The sequence below is a fragment of the Somniosus microcephalus genome, chromosome 24 (assembly GCF_052327205.1).
Source record: "Somniosus microcephalus isolate GS21.2 chromosome 24, FLI_Smic_1.0, whole genome shotgun sequence".
Classification (NCBI taxonomy): domain Eukaryota; kingdom Metazoa; phylum Chordata; class Chondrichthyes; order Squaliformes; family Somniosidae; genus Somniosus; species Somniosus microcephalus.
The window spans coordinates 33,869,840-33,895,445 of NC_141010.1; the positions used below are offsets into that span (position 1 = coordinate 33,869,840).

General features: G+C 43.4%; 1 protein-coding gene across 2 annotated transcripts in view; it reads left to right on the plus strand.

Annotated features, from left to right (window-relative positions):
• Positions 1-11,167: 11,167 nt before the first annotated feature.
• Positions 11,168-25,606, plus strand: part of LOC147101209 (inactive phospholipase C-like protein 2) — a 221,781-nt gene continuing 207,342 nt past the window's right edge. For both annotated transcript variants that reach the window (XM_085966460.1, XM_085966461.1), the window contains exon 1: positions 11,168-11,669. In XM_085966460.1, the coding sequence (XP_085822586.1) occupies positions 11,463-11,669 (207 nt within the window). In that variant the 5' untranslated portion in view covers positions 11,168-11,462. The remainder of the gene's footprint in view (positions 11,670-25,606) is intronic.

A 25,606-nucleotide genomic window follows, 5' to 3' on the forward strand; every position in this document is an offset into this window, starting at 1 on the left:
AGTAAAATTACCAAAAGAAAACAAAAGCAGACAGCAATGAAAGAAGCTTCAGGTGTTATCTGTGGCATTTAATGCAGTCGTTACCTGAAGTTGTCATCGACAGTGCTATCAAGTGGCACTTACTCAGCAATAACCTGCTAACTGACGCCCAGTTTGGGTTCCGCCAGGGCCACTCAGCTCCTGACCTCATTACAGCCTTGGTCCAAACATGGACAAAAGAGCTGAACTCAAGAGGTGAGGTGAGAGTGACTGCCCTTGACATCAAGGCAGCATTTGATCGAGTGTGGCATCAAGGAGCCCTAGCAAAACTGAAGTCAATGGGAATCAAGGGGAAAACTCTCCATTGGTTGGAATCATACTTAGCACAAAGGAAGTTGGCTGTGGTTGTTGGAGGTCATTCATCTCAATCATATGACATCACTGCAGGAGTTCCTCAGGGCAGTGTCCTAGGCCCAACCATCTTCAGCTGTTTCATCAATGACCTTCCCTCCATCATAAGGTCAGAAGTGGGGATGTTCGCTGATGACTGCACACTGTTCAGCACCATTCCAGACTCGTCAGATACTGACGCAGTCCGTGTCCATATACAGCAAGACCTGGACAACATTCAGACTTGGGCTGACAAGTGGCAAGTAACATTCGCACCACACAAGTGCCAGGCAATGACCATCTCCAACAAGCGAGACTCTAACCATCTCCCCATGACATTCAATGGCATTACCATCACTGAATCCCCCACTATCAACATCCTGGGGGTTACCATTGATCAGAAACTGAACTGGACCAGCCATATAAATACTGTGGCTACAAGAGCAGGCCAGAGGCTGGGAATTCTGCGGCGAGTGTCTCACCTCCTGACTCCCCAAAGCCTTTCCACCATCTACAAGGCACAAGTCAGGAGTGTGATGGAATACTCTGCACTTGCCTGGATGAGTGCAGCTCCAACAACACTCAAGAAGCTCGACACCATTCAGGATAAAGCAGCCTGCTTGATTGGCACTCCATCCACCACCTTCAACATTCACTCCCTCCACCACCGGCGCACTGTGGCTGCAGTGTGTACCATCTACAAGATGCACTGCAGTAACTCGCCAAAGCTCCTTCAACAGCACCTTCCAAACCCGCGACCTCTACCACTTAGAAGGACAAGGGCAGCAGACGCATGGGAACATCACCACCTACAAGTTCCCCTCCAAGCCACACACCATCCTGACTTGGGCCTGTATCGCCGTTCCTTCACTGTCACTGGGCCAAAATCCTGGAACTCCCTTCCTAACAGCATTGTGGGTGTACCTACAGCATATGGACTGCAGCGGTTCAAGAAGGCAGCTCACCACCATCTTCTCAAGGGCAATTAGGGATGGGCACTAAATGCAGGCCTAGCCAGCGACGCCCACATCCCATCAATGAATTAAAAAAAAATAGAAATGGTCTAAATCCAAGTGCCTCAGGTAGAATTGAGGGGCCCATTTACATAAATTTGGATTTAATATTATTTCAAAGCTTGTTCTTCATGTAAATGAATACGGACAGACTGTAATGCCGCTGGGAGCTGAGGATGGGCAGGCTGAGTTCTCTATGTTAATCTGTTATCCTTAATTCGGGCATAGGCACGATGGGCCAAAAGGCCTCCTTCTGTGCTGTATGAGTCTATGATTCCAGCCACAGTGAAGCAAAGGCCCATTGTTACTATTTAATCAGACTTTCAGACACTTCTTTTTTTCTGGCTTTTTTTTTTGAACATTCAGAAATCACTGGGCTGATCCAACACCAGAGATCGCCACCCAGCACTGGCCATGTTGCAAAATAAATCAAAGGGTAAGATGTTATTTGATGAGGGGGAGACTCTGTACCAGAATACACTTACTAGGGCAAATCAGTAGAGTGCCCATCATGTAACGCAGCATCTCCATTTAGGCTGATTCCCTCAGCTAATTACAGCAATACAGCTTCCAGACAATTGGATTGGTCTCATTAAAGATCCAGCTGTGAATGGAGAAGAAGGTGAGTGACAGAACCTGCCCAAAGGCTCACCAACGTTGGAGCAAAACAGCATTGAGCTTTTTACTGGTTGGAAATTACCTGAAAGGATGGGACTGCTGGAATTTGGTTTGGCAATCCCTAATTTCTGAAATCAGCTCTAAAAAAACTTCAATGATATGAAAGAAACCCACAAGGCTGTGGAAACTACATAGAATGAAATTTTAAAATTGACACAGAAAGATATAATGATGTTGCACAGCTACTAAATCTACAATCACTTAAAACCCTGGACACTACAGACTTTGAACAAAGAAAGTTTATCTAGACTATGTACAAATTTCTGCAATCACCAACTTTTAATTTTTTTTTAATATGATCCGCGATATTAGTAACAACACTGTGGAGTAGGAATTCCTGGAGTGTGTACGGGATGGTTTCCTGGACCAATATGTTGAGGAACCAACCAGAGATCAGGCCATCTTAAACTGCGTATTATGTAACGAGAAAGGATTAATTAGCAATCTTGTTGTACGAGGCCCCTTGGGTCTGAGCGATCATAATATGATTGAATTCTTCATTAAGATGGAGAATGAAGTAGTTGACTCAGAGACTAGGGTCCTCAATTTAAATAAAGGAAACTACGATGGTCTGAGGAGCGAGTTGGGTAGGATTGATTGGGGAATGGCACTCAAAGGGTTGACGGTGGATAGGCAATGGCAAACATTCAAAGACTGAATGGATGAGCTACAGAATTTGTTCATCCCAGTTTGGCATAAAAATAAAACAAAAAAGGTGACTCAACCGTGGCTAACAAGGGAAATTAGGGATAGTATAAGATCCAAGGAGACGACATATAAATTGGCCAGAAAAAGCAATAATCCTGAGGATTGGGAGCAGTTTAGGATTCAACAAAGGAGGACAAAGGGATTAATTAAGAAAGGGAAAATAGAATATGAGAGTAAGCTTGCAGGGAACATAAAAACTGACTGTAAAAGCTTTTATAGATATGTGAAGAGAAAAAGATTGGTGAAGTCAAGCATAGGTCCCTTACAGTCAGAATCAGGGGAATTTATAATGGGAAACAAAGAAATGGCAGACCAACTAAATTCATACTTTGGTTCTGTCTTCACAAAGGAGGACACAAATAACCTCCTAGAGATGCCGGGGAACATAGGGCCTGATGAAAGGGTGGAACTGAAATAAATCAGTATTTGTAGGGAAATGGTGTTGGGAAAATTGATGGGACTGAAGGCCGATAAATCCCCAATGCCTGATAATCTACATCCCAGGGTACTTAAGGAAGTGGCCCTAGAAATAGTAGATGCATTGCTGGTCATCTTCCAGAACTCGATAGACTCTGGAACAGTACCCATGGATTGGAGGGTAGCTAATGTTACCCCACTATTCAAAAAAGGTGGTAGAGAAAAAGCAGGGAATTATAGACCGGTAAGCCTGACATCGGTAGTGGGGAAAATGCTAGAATCTATTATAAAAGATGTAATAGCAGAGCACTTGGAAAGCAGTGGCAGGATCGGACAAAGTCAACATGGATTTACAAAAGGTAAATCATGCTTGACTAATCTACTGGAATTTTTTGAGGATGTAACTGGTAAAATAGATAAGGGAGAACCAGTGGATGTGGTGTATTTGGACTTTCAGAAGGCTTTCGATAAGGTCCCACATAAGAGATTAGCATGCAAAATTAAGGCACATGGGATTTGGGGCAAGGGATTGACTTGGATAGAGAACTGGTTGGCGGGCAGAAAGCAAAGAGTTGGAATAAACGGGTCGTTTTCCAAGTGGCAGGCAATGACTAGTGGGGTACCGCAAGGATCGGTCCTAGGACCCCAGCTGTTCACAATATATATGAATGATCTGGACGAGGGAATTGGATGTAATATCTCCAAATTTGCAGACGACACAAAGCTGGGTGGGAGGGTAAGCTGTGAGGAGGATGTCGTGAAACTCCAGTACGATTTGGACAGGTTGGGTGATTGGGCAGAAACATGGCAAATGCACTATAATGTGGATAAATGTGAGGTTATCCACTTTGGTGGCAAAAACAGGAAGGCAGATTATTATTTGAATGGCAATAGATTGGGAGCAGGGGAAGTGCAAAGAGACCTGGGTGTTCTTGTGCACCAGTCGCTGAAGGTAAGCATGCAGGTGCAGCAGGCGGTTAAGAAGGCAAATGGTATGTTGGCCTTCGTAGCAAGAGGGTTCGAGTACAGGAACAAGGATGTCTTGTACAGTTGTACAGGGCCTTGGTGAGACCGCACCTTGAGTATTGTGTGCAGTTTTGGTCGCCTTACCTGAGGAAGGACGTTCTTGCCATGGAAGGAGTGCAGCGAAGATTCACCAGGCTGATACCTGGGATGGCAGGAATGACGTATGAGGAGAGATTGTGTCGATTGGGATTATACTCACCGGAGTTTAGAAGATTGAGAGGGGATCTAATCGAAACCTATAAAATTCTGTCAGGCCTGGACAGACTAGATGCAGGAAGGATGTTTCTGATGGCCGGGGAGTCCAGAACCAGGGGTCACAGTCTAAGGATAAGGGGTAAGCCATTTAGGACTGAAATTAGGAGGAATTTCTTCACCCAGAGAGTGGTGAACCTGTGGAATTCTCTACCACAGAGGGTGGTGGAGGCCAGTTCATTAAATATATTCAAGAAAGAGTTGGATATATTTCTTAAGGCTAAAGGGCTCAAGGGATATGGGGAGAAGGCAGGGACAGGGTACTGAATTTGGATGATCAGCCATGATCTCATTGAATGGCGGAGCAGGCTCGAAGGGCCGAATGGCCTACTCCTGCTCCTATCTTCTATGTTTCTATGTTTCTATGATAGTAAACTTCCTAACCTTTGATCTAACTGAAGTATTGCAAGCCACTCATTACAAATAATCATGAAGCAACTTGGTCTGTATCTTCTTCATGGCATCCTTAATCACTATTCAGATCATGTTCCTTTTGCTGTGTATTTATACTGTCTGTTGTGTATCTGCTCAACAGCTTTGTGTTTGCCCTGTTTCTCTGATTTCATGTATATTGGACTGAGGGTGACTAATTTATAGAACACATAGTACGCAGTCATGATCTGGGAGAGCAGTGAAAGTGAGGGAGCATGTAATCAATTATAAACTGCTGTCATACAAATTCCTTAGAGTGTGGCCGTCTTTTTAAGAGGAAGGTTTCTGAGCCTGGTCACGTGAAAGCCTTGAATTAACATGGCCGGATAGTGATCTTCTCCCAGAATCACTGCAGGTTAATGACTTGTCCTCAGCTCTTTCAAACACAAGCTCGGCGATTCCACACCAATTCTCCCACTGTTTCACCAACAATAATCTAGAGATAGCTAGAAAAAGGATATAAAGCAGTTGTTGGCCCAACAATTGCCTGTCTAAATAATGGCAAGGCTAATAACGCTCACCATAATTTATGTGCAAATGCCACAACTTCAGGCAAGGGCAGAGGCACAATTAAACGGGGAAATCGAAACGTGGCTGTCCAAGATGCGCCGATCCACCGTTAACATTGTGAAAATGGCACCTCACTGTTTCGCTCCCCATTCAAATGCATTGAGCAGCGTGAAGGTCCTGTACTTGCAAGTAGATACAAACTAAACTCGCCACAAAAAGTTAAGTCATGCCATTTCAAGTTTATGTACCCTTTTAACGATGTGATAAGTGTTTTTTTGTGGTTGATAGATTCCATTTCCTTAATCCCCCACCCCACACACCTTTCTCTGTCTCTCTGCTTTATCCAACACCCAAAGGCTGGTCGAAAATGCTTAAAACCAAATTTCTGTTTCCCCACACCTCTCTCTGGTGTCCATTTCTGCTTGACAGATTCCCCATCCCTTCCCCAGAATCCTATCCCTAAGCTCAGGCATAAAGCTGCTTGTAACCATTCGATGTCACTGAATTGGTGCTGCAGATAGAAATTGCTTATTAAACTGCCTTAATGTGCTGTATATTTCATAGCATATTACTTAAAAAATATTTTACATGCTATAGTTAAGAATTTCAAGCGCATGCCAGAAAACACAAGCAGTAAAACATTTAGCAGACAAATTATTTAGAAAACAGAGTACAGAGGGTATGCATTTTGCCGAGTACTTCATAGAAACACAGCTACCCTTTTCACTAGAAATTAAATGCAGGTTAATGTACTGTTAAGTAGTTTCCAGTCATAAGGATACAAAATATCTGAGATGAACAGATGTATTGCAATGCAGCTTTTTTTTTAAAAGGAATCTGATTGAGAACTAGTTAATTCTGGAATGAGACACATGGAATCCATGATATATTGCTGTATAATTTACTTTTTATATAATGGCTGAGAAAGACTGTATATCTCAGGAATCACAGACGTGATTTAATTATCCACTAGGGACTGATTTGTTCAGGGTTGCTGCAGCATCAGAGCTGGGTGTTCGTGACTCATGAACCACTGATTACAGTAACTATGAACCCTTTGAGGACCGTGACAGCGTCAGAAAGAGATCCAGCTTACAACTGTTTGGTTAATTCCAAGAACAGGAGAGGCTTTTTTGTCTCTGTGCATTTATTTAATCCTTTAGTCCATTCTCAAAAATTTCCAGAAATATCTTCTACAGAAGAAGCGGTGTGCATATTGAAAGTGGAAGAAGACTTTTGGTGTGGACAGGTTCAAAGGCGCCACTAATATTGTTAAGGCAGAAGTTAGACTCAGCTGGTGATAAAAATTAATTGGAGTATCATGGGAAAGAGTTAGCTCCTGGTCTAATATTTAGGCACAATAGTATAATGACCTTTCTTTGCAGTAACATAGAAAACATAGAAACATTGAAGATAGGAGCAGGAGTAGGCCATTTGGCCCCTCGAGCCTGCTCCGCCATTCAATGAGATCATGGCTGATCATCCAAACTCAGTACCCTGTCCCTGCCTTCTCTCCATATCCCTTGATCCCTTTAGCCTTAAGGAATATATATAACTCCTTCTTGAATATATTTAATGAATTGGCCTCAACTGCCTTCTGTGGTAGAGAATTCCACAGGTTCACCACTCTTTGGGTGAAGAAATTCCTCCCCATCTCAGTCCTAAATGGCTTACCCCTTATCCTTAGGCTGTGACCCCTGGTTCTGGACTCCCCGGCCATCGGGAACATCCTTCCTGCATCTAGTCTGTCTAGTCCAGTTAGAATTTTATAAGTAAGGAAAATAGTTCAATGAACAACAGTAAGTATGGTCACCATGAGCAGTGGCTTGAAAGATTGATGGGGTTCACTGCATGATTTCCCTCTTCTCCCCCATGAGCATCCAATCCGAACCAAGCACTTCCCCTCAGCCAGAAAAGGCCAATTCTTATGGCCAATCAAGGAGCCAGGTACAACTGTTAAAGCAGCATCTACTTTAAAAAATATATATTTTAACATTTGGAGACCCAATATGAATAGAAGAAAAATGGCTAGACATTAGCTTATGTAGTACTATGCAAATACAGTCGGAATAATCTATTGGAAGCAGGTCAGTAAATGAAAGTCTTTTATTAGTGGCTTTTAGTGACTGTAATGAAAACATGGGATTTTGTTTTCTGTAAATTATATTCAGAGGAGTTGTCTTCATTGTTCATGCACAGCGAACACTGCACATCTCAGCATGGCCTTTGCCTCAATGTATCTTTGCTATCTGTAACTGCTCTACAGTCAGTGCAATTTTACTGGACTCAGTTAATATGGAATAAAGTACAAAATGGACACATGTAAAGACTGTGATATAGAATGGACACTGTATCATGCAACAAAGCATGTTTTAAAAAAATTCTCAATGATTATATTTTGCTTTTAGTAAACAGGAAACATCTCGTAGGGAAAAAAAACTGGTGTAGATTCCATTAGTAACAGTTGTAGAAATTGAATCACACTTCATTCGTGATGAATTAATACTTTTTTCTCTCCTCCAGATTCCACCACTACTCTCCTGAAGGTGACGGGTCCTGCTGTCATTTGTTTCTGTCGCTGCCAACTGCCCTACAGTATCTCATCCAAGTTGCTATCATCATACGATCCTATCCTCAACCAATATCCACGTCCATGCACTTTCCAGCAACAGTCATTTCACAGTGACTGGAGGGTTTTTTCATGTTCCTTAGCCCAGGGGGATTGAGGCTAAAAATAGTGCTCTTGTTAACATCAGATAATTCAGCACAAACCATGGACCTTCCTGGTCCATGTAATTATTACCATATTGCATGATGCAGTTACCCATTAAGCTATCGGGGGAAACTATACTATTCATTGATACTTGTATAGATATGCTGCATTGTAACTTTATAAGAGGGACATACATTGCTGTTATTTGGGTATAATAATGCTATTGTAGGAATGGTCAAATTCCTATCTAGAGATTGAGTTCGACGCAGGCAATCAATCAAAAAGGTTTTTAATGTCAAACTAATGAGTTTAAACAGATTGATGCAAGAGAACTATGAATACAGGTCTTAACAGGTCAGAAGCTCCACGAGGACTGCCTGGGCGGTCCCGTGGATGGCGTCATGACATCATCATGTTTTTCCTGCATTTGGGTGATTAGCAGCATGACGTCATTGCGTTTGCCCACGCTCTTAAAGGGACCGCGCACTGTACATGCAAACAGTGTATACAATGGTACAGATTTAGTCTGTAGCTAACACATCGTTAAAGGGAATTATGTACAGTTGTTCAGAGTCCCTCAGTGGCTATGCCACACTATATTAATTTTTTTGCTTTTAATTTTTCTGCTCAACATGGGGAATTTCAATACTGGGGAATGAAATGCTCATTTTATTTACCCAGTATCAGAATCAGGCACTTCCCAGGCCAGTTACAGGATGGTTAGTTGCAGAGTAAAACTTTGCCCCCAGAAGATGCCTAACCCAATCCGCAGAGGAGCACCCCCTACTACACCAGCGTGACATATTTCTATTTGTTGCATCAACCCGTGACCTCCCTGAGTGAGATTTCCAATTTGGTCCTAAATTAGGATCAATTTTCTGCTGTGGGACATTGACAAACAACAACTTTCATTTATATAGCACCTTTAATGCAGTAAAACGACCCAGAAAAAAAACAATGCCAGCCAAATAAAGATGAGTGACCAAAAGCTTGGCCAAAGAAGTGGGTTTTAAGGGAGGTCTTTAAGGAAGAGAGGGAGGTGGAGAGGTTGAGAGAGGGAAGTCCCACAAGTACTAGACTGATATTGCCCAGACCCGTTTAACAAAGGACCTTTACAGCCACACAGAGTTACCTTTAGACATGCAGCATGGCTGTTCATCTTGGGGTTTTAAAGAGAAGAACCTACTTTGGGAAGGTAGGATTCGGTGCATACCCACGATGGCCAACTTCTCCATTTCAGCAGTGAGTGGATGCCAGGCACTTTGTCAAAGTGGAGAATGAGAAATCAGGCAAGCAATGTTCTTTGATATAAACAGAAGATGCTGGAAATACTCAGTAGGCCAGACAGCATCTGTGGAGCGAGAAACAGAGTTAATATTTCAGGTCGGTGACCTTTGGTCAGAACTTGACCTTCTGACATGTTCTTAGGCTGTTAACATGCCTCACCTAGCAACTTTTTTCATAGGTATCAACTTGCACGAAACATTAGGCGAGCACGACTAAGGTGTACGCAACACCGCTGCATGCTGAGGGGTTATCAGGAGGTGAGAATCCTCCCCATCTGATGACCCTTCGATATTGAAGGCACTTCCCTCGATGTTAATCTGCTGATTTAAGTACAGACACGGACAGCTGTGCCCAATGTGGCTCCCCCTGCATGAAATAAAGATAGTCTCAATTATGGAAATTTGAACCGGTTGATTTATGTAAACGTTTAGAAGCGTCAGAATAGAAAAGTTCATCGACACTTTGAGTTGGGGTGGGGTCAATTTTTGGAGTGGGCTGTTTTTGGAAATTTCTAGAATGTATACCAGACATGAAGTGCCTTATTTCCAAAATATATGAACATATAGGACTTGAGCACAAAAATCTAGGCTGACACTCCAGTGCAGTACTGGGGGAGTGCTGCACGGTCAGAGGTGCCGTCTTTCGGATGAGACGTTAAACCGAGGGCCCTCTGCTCTCTCAGGTGGATGTAAAAGATCCCATGGCACTATTTTGAAGAAGAGCAGGGGAGTTCTCCCGGGTGTCCTGGCCAATACTTATCCCTCAATCAACATAACAAAAACAGATTATCTGGTCATTAGCTGTTTGTGGGAGCTTGCTGTGCGCGAATTAGCTGCCGCCTGTCCTACATTACAACAGTGACTCCACTTCAAAAAAGTACTTCATTGGCTGTAAAGCGCTTTGGGACGTCCGGTGGTCGTGCTATATAAATGCAAGTCTTTCTTTCAAAATATATGAAGTCCATTTCCCGCACGTTTGTGTGTTAGTAGGAGAATCATGATTTTTGACGATTATTTTAGGTATCCAATTAATTTGTATCATCAGAACTCCAGTCAGGATCTGACTGGCCGCTATTAGTCTGCACCCTGTCTGGTTCTAGACTTGACAAAAGGTGGCGACCCGACACCGCGGGTACGACACGGCGGGGAGACTGCGGCTCAATGGCTAGTGACACTGTTTGTGGGAAATAAGCTGTTTACTCTTACTGGCTCGGCGTTGCACGGCTTCTATTGAAAGTGGACTGGAGTTTATATTGCAAAGGAATAAATGCCACCACTGCGCACACAGATTGTATTTCGAAATTGTGCAATAGACTTGCAGAATTCTTTAAAAGGAGACTAACGTAGGTTTTTTTTTTTGACTGACACCTGTCAGTTGGCTTTTGAAATGCAAACATAAATATGGGTTTTAATCGGACTTATACCCCGAAGCCGAAGAAATCTCTAAAGTGCGTCTTCGCCGAGACAGGGATGTGGGGAATCTGGTGCATCCCAGCGTGTGCACATCGCTGAGCTTTGGGACATTGACAGTGTCTGGAAGCGAACCCTTTCAATTGATTTTTTGATACACGACTTAATGTCCAATTCGCTACACCGTGAACTTGTGCACAGACGCGTGTGACTTCCTATTTTTAAATAGACGAGAAGAGGTTGATGTTTTTTTAAAACACAGCTGTCACGTCTGTTGTGTTAACAGGGTGAGTGGAGATGCCCTTGGTTACAGCGGACCATCAGCAGAATCTATCTTTGCCCCCCCCCCCCCCCCCCCCCCAACATTAGATCCGCTGGTTTTCTTTTGAGGGGGTGAGCTGGAAAAGAGGCGTTCTTTGCAACACAACACGTGTTGGAAACGAGGAAGTAACACACACCCAGGGCTGGTGTGGTGACGGATTATATCCGTTAATTTCACAGGAAGTCAATGAAATCGGCTGGGCTGATTGCGGGCGCCGAGCGGCTGAGTGCGCTGGTTAGTTTCGGGTCACTTGCACCGGTCGGTGGCGCGGGTCGCCGAGGTCCCTGCAGCATGTGGCCGTGCTGAGTGCCGCGGACGCTTCATTGATGATGGCGGATGGACAGAGAGACGGTGCTGAACCCGGGCTGCCGCATCCGCAGCCTCCAAACCACCCCGTCCCAGACTCGGCTGTGTTCTTAGCCGAAACCCAAGCTCTCTCGAATGGGAAATGCCCGGAGCCGGGTGACCCGTCCGTCAGCGGTGAACATGCAGAGAGAAAACAGTCACCAACTCCACGCAGCAGCATCATCAAGGTAAAGATCACATTGAAACCCTACAAGCCGCAGAACAACTGACTTTATTTGATTTGATCTGTTTAAGTGAGGCATTTTATTTATTAAAAACCCCAGTTTGGTCAGTTGCAAATATCTTTCCACAAATGTCTTGTCTGTTACTATTTGAAGACGGTTTTTTATTTTGCAAGTAACACTGTCCAACCCGATCGATCAACTCTGACCAGCAGAGGACCAGCTGTATCTTCCGAGGACAGACAGAGGGAGGGAGGGAATCTGGTTAATGCACAGAAAGTGTTGGGGTGGGGAAGAGAAACCCAGCTCGCAATGCAGCCCTTGAAAGTATGTCTGACCGTGAGCGCTGACAGAAATTGGAAATCGCAACAACTGTGATGACTGTTTGTTTGAAGAGTGCGGGCAAGCTTGTTTATCGTGTCACTTGCGCGGTCCTCCGGGAGTGTCGTTATTTTTCTGTTTGAGCCGATCAGCAGGGCAGGTTTTTTTGTTATTATGTCAGAAAGCAGTTTGTTCTCGGGCAGCTCGGTAGAACTTTCCACCAAATTTTTTTAAAAATGTATTAATTAAAGATGCTGTTAACAGAAACAGGTAGCAATTGGATCGGAATTGGTGCAGTTGATAAGGTTTGATAGGGACACAAGGGTTTTATTTAATAAAGAAATCACTCTTAGATTCCTTGTTCCGAAGTGGTTAGCAGTTCTTTGTGCTGCAGGGGGGAACTCTGCACATTTCTTCAAAGTATTCCAGTGCCTTCCTGAATACTGACTGGGAACTGATTAAACTTGGACTTCAACTGCAGGACAAAGGTCGGTCCATACTACTGGAAAAACTTAAGGAGCAAAGCTGTCCTCACACGGTGTTTGACACTTTTTTTGTTTGCCAGAAGTATGACATGACGCTGCAGGTTCTGTCAAAATATGTAACTGCTTCGCCAAAAAAGAATGCTTGCCGTGCCAAACATGAGATTCATCCTTTTCTCGTCTTTTTCCACCCAGTGCAGCAGGCAGAGCCCCTTTAAGATTTTATTCCCACTGTGATCATTTAGTATAAATCATTACATCATTATCAGCCAGCCAACTTACTCCATTCTAGATATCTTCTACTACACTGACGGTGCTGTGGTCGAAATTCTCAAACTCCACTGTGCTGTTGGGAGGAGGCCAATTGAAGGTTTTAACAATGTTAAAAGCATTTTTTGTATCTGAACCCTGAATTCGTGTCAACCCACGGAATTCCCCAGCTCTTCTTTATATTTTAGTACATCTTTATGCCCTTTCATGAACGTTGAGTTTTTCCATAACCACTAATCAAAGCCATTGAGATTGCCCTTTTGGCTTTCATGCTCTATGATTACGAGACCGATATTACTGAAATGTTTTATAGCTTTCTCATATGATGTGGTGAGCATTTGACTGCAAAGCAATGCACCCTTTTTAACATCACAAGGATGTTCAGCATTTTTGCCGGCGCAAGTTATTTTAACCAGTTAAACTGCCACGTGTGCGGTTAGTGTAGCAAGTGGTTGAAAACAATTGATAAACTACCTGATTAAATATTGCTGTACCACAACTCCTTAACTCGAACGTGGATTTTTTTTTTACTTGTGTACTGCCCTGTAATCCTTAGAGATTGTGGTCTATGCAATGCAGAGTACAAGCCAGCATTTTAATATTTGCAAACAGGCTTTTTAAAAAAAAAAGGTTGCATCATCTTCTAGAAGAATGTCTTGTCAAGGGAAAAAATCCATTTGGCCAAGCTGGGGTATATTGTCCTCTGTTTCTGTTAGTCAATACGGCGAAAAGGGAAATGCAGCTATAGTCATGATGGTAGCTTTTTGGTTAACGTTGGAGAAAACCGTCTATCGTGGTAAAAGTGCTCTAAACAAAAATGTTGGAAATATACAGCGAGACGGTCAGCATCTACAAAGAGAAAAGTAGGTTAGCACTTTGGGTGGTCCCCCAGAAGGGGGTTACCCCATCTTTCTCCGTCGGCTGCTGATCAGCTTGCTGGGCATTTGCAGCATTTTCTGTATCTACCAGGGTGACCGTTATACAGGCTATTGTGTGTGTTTTTGTTGCTGTTGTAATAACTGTGCTTTGAAACCCCCCTTTAATTGTATTAAGTTTCATGAAGGAAACCGAAGCCCGAGCAGATGAGAATTCAGTGTTAACTGATGAAGGAATATCTTTACCAGTACAACTCTACTACTGTCTTGTCAAATTTCCCCAAACTCATAGCTTGTGAATCGTCAACGGGCATACTCATCTGCAAATTCCAAGTATTACATGCTTTGAGCAGCATAATAAAACCTTTCTCAGAGGATATGCTTCGATGGAAGAAATAAGATTGTGAAGACAGTGGCTTTTTTTAATGCCCAGGCATGGCTGAAGGGAGTGGCCTCTTGTACTGTTAACCCAATTAGAATCTAATCAGTACCAAAGGGCTGAACCCATCTTTGCGACTCATTTGTTTTTAATGAGAATTTCTTGGCCGCATTTGTATTTTTGAAGAACACATAATCCTCCTACAAAGAAACATCTCGCAGTCCTTCACATTGCAGTGAATGACTTGGCAGTTCAGTGATTGTTCTTATATAGAGGGACCTGGCAGCCATGTAGTGCACAGCAAGATTCCACAAACAGTAATGAAGTCAATGAGTAGTTAATCTGCTTTTGGTGGCATTGGTTGAGGGAGGAATGTTGTCCAGGACAGGAGAAGAACTCTCTTGTGTGCAAATAATGCCACAGGATTTTTTTTTCATACCCACCTGAACTAATGAAACCAGCAGAAGGTTTAACATCCATCGGAAGGACAGCATCTTGGACAATAACGCACTCCATCAGTACTGCACTGGAGTGCAGGCTAGATTATAAACTTAAGATCTGATATGTGCCTTGAACCCACAAACTTCTGACTAACAAGTGCTGGGCATATGCCCTCCTATGGGCCATGTAACATTGTTTTATTACCCATTTTCCTCCCTTGCGGGTCCCACATATGTATCCACCTGACAGAGTGTGTCAGTAGACTGTTCCCATGTCGAGATCATTGCTAGATGGCTGCCAGCAAGCAGGCAGCAATGGCCTAATAGAAAGTCCCTGCCACAGACACTTTATCCCCTCCATCTTCCCACAGCAGGACAGCTGAGATCAGGAACTCTGTCAAGTAGGGATTCATCCCATGATCCATCACTCAGTGGTGCTGTGCATTAATGCTCAATGCAGCCACCATCATATTGCAAATGCCTCCCTCTTTCCAGCTTTCCCTGCACCATTCTCTATCTGAGAGAGAGAATGTCAGGACTCACACTCCCAAGCTTCTGGAAATGATGTATTTTCACTGGCTGGAGGAAGTCTGGAGTAGCTGTCTGCAGTGATGCTCTTTCTGGGATTGACCCAGCCCAGTGCTTGATGTACTTTGCCCCAGGATTTATTGTGTGTAGAATTATGGGGCAACGCAGGTTTCTCACCACTTTATTGTCATTCTTTGTTCCAATTTACGAAGACAAAAGTGAAAATGTTGGTGTAAATCTGGGATAGTAAGGAAACGAAGTACAATATATGTTAAGTAGGATACATCTAAAGGTGGGATATCTGTCAGTTTGCATGTGAAATATCCAGTGTTTGGTAAGTAATGAAACCATAGAATGGTTATAGCACAGAAGGAGGCCATTTGGCCCGTCAAGCCCGTGTCAGCTCTTTGCAAGAGCACTTCAGCTAGTCACAATCCCCCGCCCTTTCGCTGTAGCCCTGCAATTTTTTTTCCTTCAGGTACTTATCCAATTCCCTTTTGAAAGCCATGATTGAATCTGCCTCCACCACCCTTTCAGACAGTGCATTCCAGACCCTAACCACTCGCTGTGTGGCAAAAGTTTTTCCTCATGTCGCCTTTGGTTCTTCTGCCAATCACCTTAAATTAATAAACTAGAATGACCTACTCTAGCACTGGCCCACAAATTCTTTTGTCCAATTTCTACTGCCATGCCTACAGTCTAGATTCGAGCCCTATTTTTAGCCCATCTCTGATTTCAGCTATCGGCCTCCAGTCACTGTACTGCAAACAGAAAATTGACCCATAGCCTGGGTCTGGTTTTCTTTTTCCAGCCATGCCCTGCCATGGCTCTGCCTGCAGCTTGATTGGACAGTGTGTGTACCAGGCTCAATTTCCTATCTGTGCTTTCTGCAGTATGAAGAGCAGAAGTTTCAGTATATCTCCCATGAGTAGATGACAAAAGTTTCTCCTCATGCTTTCCTAATTTTAGATCCCTACCCAATTGCTTTCACCCACTGTTTCCTCCTTCAGTTATGTGGGGTGGGGGAGATATTCTGCTGCTACACCGCGCTCCCCCTAGTGGCACAACTAAGAACTGTTGTGTTCAATGAGAGGGAGATATGTTTGATTCTCCTCCAATGGAAAGTGGAGCATAGGAACTTAAAATTGATGACTGTTTGAACTTCCACACTTTTCCTAAAATCTGCTTTGTAATGGCATAACTGCCCTTTGCTATGTATACAGCATTAGTAAACATGTGGTTGTCATCTGCTGACCTTTGACCCAGAGACCACACTGGATTCCCATTGGATTCAAGTTGCCATGGGTACCAACATAATTCAAGGGAATGCATTGTCTTGTAAATTAATTTACTCAATTTATCAGTACATTTGCTACTGATATTGTTAAGGGTAAAACCACTAGGGAAAATGAATGCTGGTTCATACTTCTCGACTCTATATTAAACAGATTTGTAATAGCAAGCTGTATGTTAGTGAGATCTGTATTAACGGCCTGTAGCTGCTGCATTATGATCATGGTTACTTTAAGCAGAATTTTTTCTGGCTTCTGAATGAACGGTGGCAAGACCATATGAAACAACCCCATTATCTAACGGTGTGCAGAGTTCTGAATTGAAGTTCACCGTGTGATGTACATTGAGGCCCCTAGCTCATTTTGCAAAGAATAACGTTCTATTGTGGTGAACTGGGACCAATACAGGGTTCTCCATAAACATTTAGAATGCTTTTCCTTTTACCTACATAACAACTGTTACTGCACTTCACATTTACTGATTGAGATGCTTCAGAGAAATATGATAAAGACTTACATTTATATAGTGCATTCTTTCTGGGTGGTGGGTTCATCAGCGAATTAGAAAACATTCTTCTTGCTGTAATGTTAAACAGTGCAATTGAAAAGTCCTTTCATGGTTGCTTACCTGTCCTTTCATGGTTGCTTACCTATCATCAAACACTATCGAAATGAGCTGTCTGAGTGTTCCTGCTCTTTCTTTGACGCTGCTCATTCTGAATGAGGCTAAATATCTTGGTTTTCCATCAGATACATTATTATGCAATATTTAATGTATAGAAATGCAAAATCAGTAAGGGACCAATTTAATATAAAATGACCCCGGGAATACCAAATTCTTTGTTCAGGGAAGATATATATAAATAATATGTAACCGGGACATTTTCAACTCTGCTTGCTCATACCGTGCAGCTTCAGACTATCTCTTACCCAGATGGATAATTGTGACCTTTTCAAGAAATGGATGAAGAAATTTTAACATTTGATTACCTCACTGCACAATATATTGGCACTTAACATTTAAAAAAAAAAAAAAAAAAATGCTGCTTGAGCATGTTGCATATAACATGTTGGATGTAAAAAAGAAAGTACCAATATTCTTGGTTAATTATGTGGGTTAAGACGTCACAGTCATGAATTCCCTTTATCTAAATGGCAACAAGCATCCAGAACATGTGGCATCTATTTGACGCTTGCTGTCGGCTGAAAAATTTGTGAAACACGAGCTTTGCTTTCATGGTTTGTGATACCATCTGAAGTTTAGTGCCTTGAAATCACTCTCAAATAATTGCTATTGTACACATAACAGCATTGCGTGATGCAATGTTAAATTCAGACTTTGCTGCCCATTGCTTGGAAATGTACACGAGAAGGTGGCGTGAGTTGGGAGTGACCTGCTCTAAATGGCGGTGGTTTCACTGTTTGAGTGGGTATACACTGATAATCTTCACATCAGGGTCCGACTTCTTGGGCTCTGAGAGCAGGCACTGCTTTTCGGAATTGGAGTAGATTTATTGAACATCAGGCCTGAAGCTACTAGAGTCTGGAGCACATCTGTGAGGAAAAGCTTCACCTGTTAATACTTCTAAAGACAAGGAATTGTATGTCATTATGTGGAACTAGTCAATCTTCTATGGCATTGCCCGCAGAGAGTCAAGACTAAGTGTAGTCTTGGGTTAAGAGGTGATAATTAGATCAGGGCATGATTGTAGACATAATTCGGTCCCCATTTTAAAGTCATACATTTTGTCCATTTTTTTATTTTCATTATAAATTCCTAATATGCACATTTCTAATGGAAGTTGGCCATGTAACTTGTCATGCTGTGATTGTACCCTCCCACCCGTGATGGCGCTGCATTGTCTCCTCTCCTGGGAGAGCGTGACAAGTTTACATGTCCATATTTTAATGGAAATTGTCAATTGTCTATCAGAATTTCTAATGGAAAAAGTTGACAGGAAATACATGCAGGCGTAAGATTTTTACTATATTTAAGATGTCTGCTGCATAATATAAAAGCAATATGGATAAAGTACTATAGCCACATTATAATGCTGGCAACATACTATTGCATAATTATCCTGTGTTCTCGGAATCAGAAATAAATTCAGCAAAAATTGTTACTGTAATGTTATTTTGGGACAAAAATAATTTTTCCCCTCGGTAATCAATCTTTTTATAAAAAATTGCAGCTTTGTCATCTGTTCACTCGGTCTCCTTATTGTAACTGTTCAATTGAGTCATAATTTACATCTCATTTTAAAAGAAATTACTAAAGTGGTATGCTTGACAATGGAAGATTGGAACCCAGCCAATCCTCTGTGGCATGCTGGGTAATTCGATATCCGAGCCAGGCAAGTCTGTGGTTTGGATTTTGCTGTCAGCGGCGAAGAGACGGTGCTCGCCACTGACCTTGAAGAAAGTTGCCCACGAAGATTTTGCAGGTTCTGTGGTGTCGATTTCCCCTATTATGATGTCAATTTAATTCTGGCGCCATCTATAGGGGATCTCTGGTGTCCAGAAACAACGGAAGTCATCAAGCAGGCTCAGCAGCCAATCAGATTGAAGGATTCTCAGACAGCAAACCAGGAAGTAAAAAGCACTGATTATCATTCACTTCTTAATTACTTCACAGAGAAATAAAGATTTTGACATAGACATGGGATTAAGATAGAAGCTGAAATATCATAAACTTAAAAAAAAATGAATTTTTATTATTGAAAAATGAATTTTTATTATTAAAAATTTATGGAATTTTTATCATGAAATGGAGGAAATTACACTCCACACTTCTAAAATTAGTTTTTCAGGGCCAGAGAGGTTGTTCAGTAATTACGACTTTGTGCACTGTTTAAAAACTCAGGTATACCTCATTCAACAAGGCTTAACTTTTCCATCATTTTCAAGAAAAGTGTGTAAAAAGTTGAAGTTCATGTCAAATCAGTGATTGTGCTGATTGCATCTGCAAAGACTGCAACAGCGCACCCTGTGGAGGAGCAGGGTACCACTGGCAGCAGTTCCGGATTTCCGCATTTAAGTGCGCAAGTGCGGACACCAGAAGTTGCTGTCAGTTTTACACAGTAATGACGGCAAATGCTGACAGTTTCGTGTCATTACAACTGAAAATTCTGGGACGTAGTTTATTCCAGGGAACTGCTGATGATTAACCTGCCAACCTGGAAGAATAGACCAGCCAACCTGGAAGAATAGACCAGTCACCTACTCTGAATTGTGCAAGCTGTTGCCCCAGTAGGTATGGTGGTCCTATCTGGGCAAGCAGCAGGAAGCTTGCTATTGCTCTTGGGCTATAGAGGGAGTCAAACAGGTTGCTACCCTGTAATCCCTGCTTGAAGTGCCCTTGTGTGGTTGTTGGTTCAGGTCAGAGTTGAACTCGGCTGTGATGCCCTTCATGGTCAATAAACCTACTAAGGATGGACAATTGGGTGACTTGGTGAAAGGTGACCTGAAACTACCTCAACCTCAATCAGTGCCTTCAGGAATGGTGTAGAGGAGGGATGAAAATTGGCAGAAATAGGGTGGAAAAAATAATTTTTAAAATGCCCCCTTTTGTGTAAACTCCTCCAAGTGTGTGTGTGTGAGATATCCTATTGGTTGCCACTCATTAGATCTCCAGGTTTGTGTCACAGTAATTAGTGTGTGGGTGTTGTATGGCGAGGAGCAGAAAGAGATACATAGACTGAGGCAAAGTCATTTATTTGCAAAAATGATTCACGTTGAAAATCAATGTTTGTGCTTTGCAACCTCACTTCCTTTGGGGGAGAAGGGGGGACATTTAAAACTACGGTTGTACTCTGTTCTCGAGGACTACTGTTGTTGGTAGCTGTGACTGGTACAACATCTGAAATTTAACAGAATTCTGCCACAGTCATATGGCTGATAAATGGGGGCAAAATAATATAACCCTGTAAAAGGCACTTGTACTGAACAATGTGTTAACTGAAGTCAATCCGGTTCGTTCAAAATGCCAGTCAGATATTGGCAATAATCTCAGTAAGGAAACTAACAGGTAGCATAATCAGTGGTATATCTTGCATTGGATTTCTGAAACTGAAGTATTGAGTATTTAAGAAGCTTACTCAAGGTCCAAATGAGCCAAACTATTGCCAATCCTACTGGGGCTCAGAAGGGGGAGGAAATTCAACAGCAGATCCTTGGAGTGAGGTTCTTGCACACAAGACAAGGGTGAAAGAGACACCATGTACAAATAGACTACAACGTGCATTTTAAAAAAGAAAATGCTATTGAGAACTAAAAGTGAACTGAAATCCCACAGAAGAATCTGAAATTGATTGTGCAAAGAATTCCTGTTCCTTGTGAGATGTAACTTGCACACTGTAAACCCAGAGTAGAGGACCTCAGTCAGCACTGCTCTTATGTTTCGGATGAGAATGGCTGTGTTTTTCTAAAACATACAGATAATGCATTTTAAAAAAATAGTGGAAGTAAAAAGTATTCCAAAAAAATTATAATTCTCGCTGCCCCCACCCCACCCCCTCTGTTTCTCCTCCTCTTGTTAATGAGGTTGGTAGGCTCATCCAATCCATACAAAGCTCTGCTGATTGCCACGTTAGTCTCCCTTTGTAAACTCTTCACTTTCCTGGAACTCCACAGAGCCAATGCATCGACATTGTGGCAGAATTATTGTAATGGCTAGCCGATCTCCCTTGGCATTACTCACGGAGCTTGGGATATGCTGTTTTATATAGCAAATATAAGGAGTGTTATCCACAAGATGTGATGGGAAAATGTTACAGGAAATAAGTGTGACACTTAAAAGTGTTTGCAATATGCAAGACTTTAATATATAGACAGTCTTGAGGAACTGTAACTCTTCAAAAACACATTACCGGAGACCCAGATCTGTGGAGATCTTTAATAAGATAACTTTAAGCAAGATATTAAGCGACCATGATGATTTTGTAAAATGTGTTTCCTTTACATTTAAAAATTGTGTGCGCACGCACATGCATACATAACACTATATACACACACACACACACACACACACACACACACACTATCTTAAAAAAACACGGGACTCCCAATATTTGTCACAAGCTGATTAGAGCTCTGGTTGCTAGTGAACTGTTAAATCGGAATATTGTTCATTATTTTCCTGATATGAACTTTAAGGAAAAAAAGTTTTAGTTGTAAGCAGCAGTGGACGTGTGTCAGTTGTAACTAAGATTTAAATCCTGGTTTAATCCCCTTTTTGTAAAGACCTGGATTGGAGAATTAGATGCAGGTCTGGAGTAAGGGATTGAGATTTCTTTTAATGCTCTTCCCAGTCAAATCCTGGTTAATAACTGGTGTTTTGCCAAAAGATTAAAATATGATTCAAAAACTGAAAATGCCAGAAACACTCAGCAGGTCAGTCAACATCTGTGGAGTAAACAGACAAATTAATGTTTCAGATATAATCCTTCTGAACAGTTCTGATGAAAAGTAAAACCCAAAACCTTAACTTGTCTACTCTCTCTCCATAGGTGCTGATTCACAAGCTCAGTGTTTCCAGCATTTTCAGTTTTTGTTTCATATTTCCAGCAACTGCATTAAAAAAAATGGTTTACAGTATTTCAAGTTTAGCTTCTTTCTAAAGGCAATACTCAGTATAAACTTAATGGAGCACTGAAGGTATGTAAGGGGAGGATTGTTATAGTTATTTGATAATGGCCTGTAGTTTCAGATCGGAGACTTCCTGCGTGCGGAGGCTCCAACCTGGAAAAAATCTATGCCCTTATCTGAGGGCTCCGGAGGTCCAGCCATTTCCACTCTTGGGCCTCTGCGCATTTAGTAATGGAGGGGCCCGGGGCGCAGGCGGTTCGCAAGCGTCCCTGGGATCATCTGGGCCATGGGGAACCAATGAAAGAAGGGAATCTCCCTTCACACTTTTGATAGGTCGCTCAACTTAAACCTGTCAAAAGTATGAATGGAGATCAACGGAATAAACACATCAAAACATTAAAAAAAATTAAAATCAGGTTTTTAAAATTACATAAAATTAAATTTGTTTAATATATTTAATTTATTGAAAAACAAAAGTTTTTTACAGAGCTAAAAATAAACTTTTTTAAAAAGTCTTTTCAAATTATAAATGAGTGGGGAATTAAAAAAAAAAACTTAAAAAAAACTCATATGCTGATAAAAGCAGACCTTTTATCAGGCGTACGATTTTTAAGGGATTTCAGCGGGCGGAGGTTCTGCAGAAAGTGGAACTCTCCCCCCGCAGAGGCCCTTCTCCAGGGCAGGCGGAGGATTCTTGACAGATCGGAAATGCCGGTTTTCAGCACGTGCTTCGCATGCCTGAAACCAGCATTTGCGAGGTTCCTACGGGTGTGTACACAGCTCGTACACACCCGTAGGCATTGGAAAATACGGGCCAATGTGTTCTTTACAGGTCCCTAGTTGAATGAGAAGGGTAGACATTGGAATAATTTTTTCTTTAAAAAAGTGGTTAACCTTTCCAGCGTTGCGCACCGTGACCCCTCTAAAGGACACTATTTCTGTCCGTTTCCTGCTCTGTGCAGTGGCCGGGTCCAGTAGCCAGAGGGCGCCACGTTTTCCTGCAACTAAAATGACATCAGGATCCTAACCATGTCAGAGGACCCTGATTTGCATGTTTCTGGCGGGAGCGCTGGCTGCCTAAATCAAGGCCCGCTCAAAAATGGCAGCAGGCGCAACTCAGGCGGGAAATTGGCAGTAATATTTAAATAATGTGGTTTTGCCAACGCCCCAGCCCCACCAAAAAAATATGGCAGTAGAAAAACCCAAATCACGCATTCAGGATGTTATGCTAGATGCAAGACTTTTTCTTTAATATACTAACAAGATTCCCAAGGCGACAGCTCACAACCAGTTGGAAAACACATTTTTATAGGGTCAGGACGTTGTGCCGGGTGAAGTCTAAGTTTATCTCCCTTTTAAGGTTATTGTGATGAAATATGCCATTCATCACTCATCTGTATTCTCTGTGTGCCTGTGACTGTAGTTTAGTTTCAGTTTCATTTCCCTCACATCAGTTCCGTTTCCTCACTTGTATTGTATTGTGTAGGGCTCCGCCCATACCTGGCCCCTATGTAAGCAGGCCCAGCGTGTCTCGCATCCAGTACAGCAGACATCTGGATGGGGAGACACTTCTCTACTGTGTTACCTTCTAAGTTAATAAAAGCCTTGCTTTGTTCTGCCAACATTGAGTCTCGGATTTATTGAGGCACATCAATTTTATTAACTTATTTTTCAACACAATGGATCAACTCTTGAAACCCAAACGTTTGGATTTGGACCAGCATGCTCCGGACACATTGGCACGCTACGGACACTGGTTTAAGTGTATGGAATTCTTCCTGGACAATTCCGCAGCCATCACAGCCGCTACGGACGCTGAAAGTATGAAACTCGGAATCCTGCGGAATTGGGTAAGCCACCGGGTTTACCCCCTCATCCAAGACGCCGACACGTACCCGGCCGCCTGCGACATCTTAAAGGCGCATTACCAACAGCCTACGAATGAGGTGTATGCTAGGCATCTGCTCGCTACTCGCACACAGCGACCTGGGGAATCGCTGGATGAGTTCCTAGTCACCCTGAAAACGCTGGGCAAAGACTGCAAGTGCCAAGATGTAAAAGCCGCAGTGTACACTGACAAGCTTGTTCGCGATGCCTTTATCACAGGCCTCCGCTCCACTTACATCCGGCAGAGACTGCTGGAAAAAACGGGATTGGACCTGAAACAGGCTGTGGACACAGCGCGATCCCTGGATGTGGCCTAGAGAAACTCGGACGCCTACTCTTCAGCCCACGCCGCCACGTGTGCACCAAGGGCGCCGCCATCTTGGAAGGCATCTTCCCCGCCCGGCAGCTTCTCCCCCCAGAAGCCCTACGACAGCCGCGACGCGTCGAGGACCCAACTGCTACTTCTGCGGGCAGCCGAAGCACACCAGAAACCTGTGCCCGGCGAAAGGCACCACCTGCTTTAAGTGCGGTAAGAAGGGGCACTTCGGGAAGGTGTGCAGAAGGAACCCCGCCGGAAAATCCGCCACCGCCGCGTGTGTGCCGTGGGAGCGGCCATCTTGGACGCCAGCTTGCCCGACCTCGTGGGGTCCGCCATCTTGTGAGCAGACAGCGTGGACGCCATCTTGTCTCGATCAGGGCCCTACAGTGGCATCGGTCACAGTGGACCAGACCAGGCCGCACCCGCTATCCAAATCAATGGTGGACATCGAGGTAAACGGGTGCGGGGTTAAATGTTTAATTGACAGTGGAAGCACGGAGAGTTTTATCCACCCTGAACTAGCACAACAACTCTCCCTAACGGTGGTCCCTACTCTGGGTACCATCTCTATGGCTGATAAAACACACACATCGACCATTATGGGTTACTGCACGGTACAATTGTCCGTTAACGGAACTGTATACGATAATTTTAAAGTACTAATCATGAAGAATCTATGTGCGAGCGTCATCTTGGGCCTGGATTTCCAGTGCCACCACCAAAGCATCACGCTCAATTACGGTGGGTCCCAGCCGCCCCTCAGTGTGCAGTCTGGCTACCCTGAAGGTAAAGCCGCCTTCGCTATTCGCGAACCTTACCCCTAACTGCCGGCCAATAGCGACCAAAAGCAGGAGGTACAGCTGGGAGGACAGGCGGTTTATCGCGACCGAGGTAGACAGGCTCCTGAAGGAGCGCATTATTGAACGCAGCAACAGCCCGTGGCGCGCCCAAGTGGTAGTGGTAAGGGGTAGCGAGAAGAAACGGATGGTGATCGACTATAGCCAAACGATCAACAAGTACACCCAACTAGACGCCTACCCGCTACCCCGCATATCAGAAATGGTGAACCAAATCGCCCAATACCGGGTGTTCTCCACCATCGACCTCAAGTCAGCGTACCACCAGCTCCCTATCAGACCAGAGGACCGTCCGTACACCGCCTTCGAGGCGAACGGACGCCTCTACCAATTCCTCAGAGTCCCCTTTGGGGTGACGAATGGGGTCTCGGTCTTCCAGAGGGAGATGGACCGCATGGTCGATGACCACCACTTGCAGGCAACCTTCCCCTACCTCGACAACGTCACCATCTGCGGTCACAACCAGCAGGATCACGACTCGAACCTCGAGAGGTTCCTGAAAACCGCACAAACTCAACCTCACTTACAACGAGGACAAGTGCGTTTTCAACACCATGCGCCTCTGCATACTAGGCAGCGTGGTGGAGAATGGGGAAATCGGACCAGACCCCGACCGATTGCGCCCCCTACGGGAGCTGCCCCTGCCCAACACTCCCAAAGCCCTGAAAAGGTGCCTGGGGTTATTTTCTTATTATTCCCAATGGGTC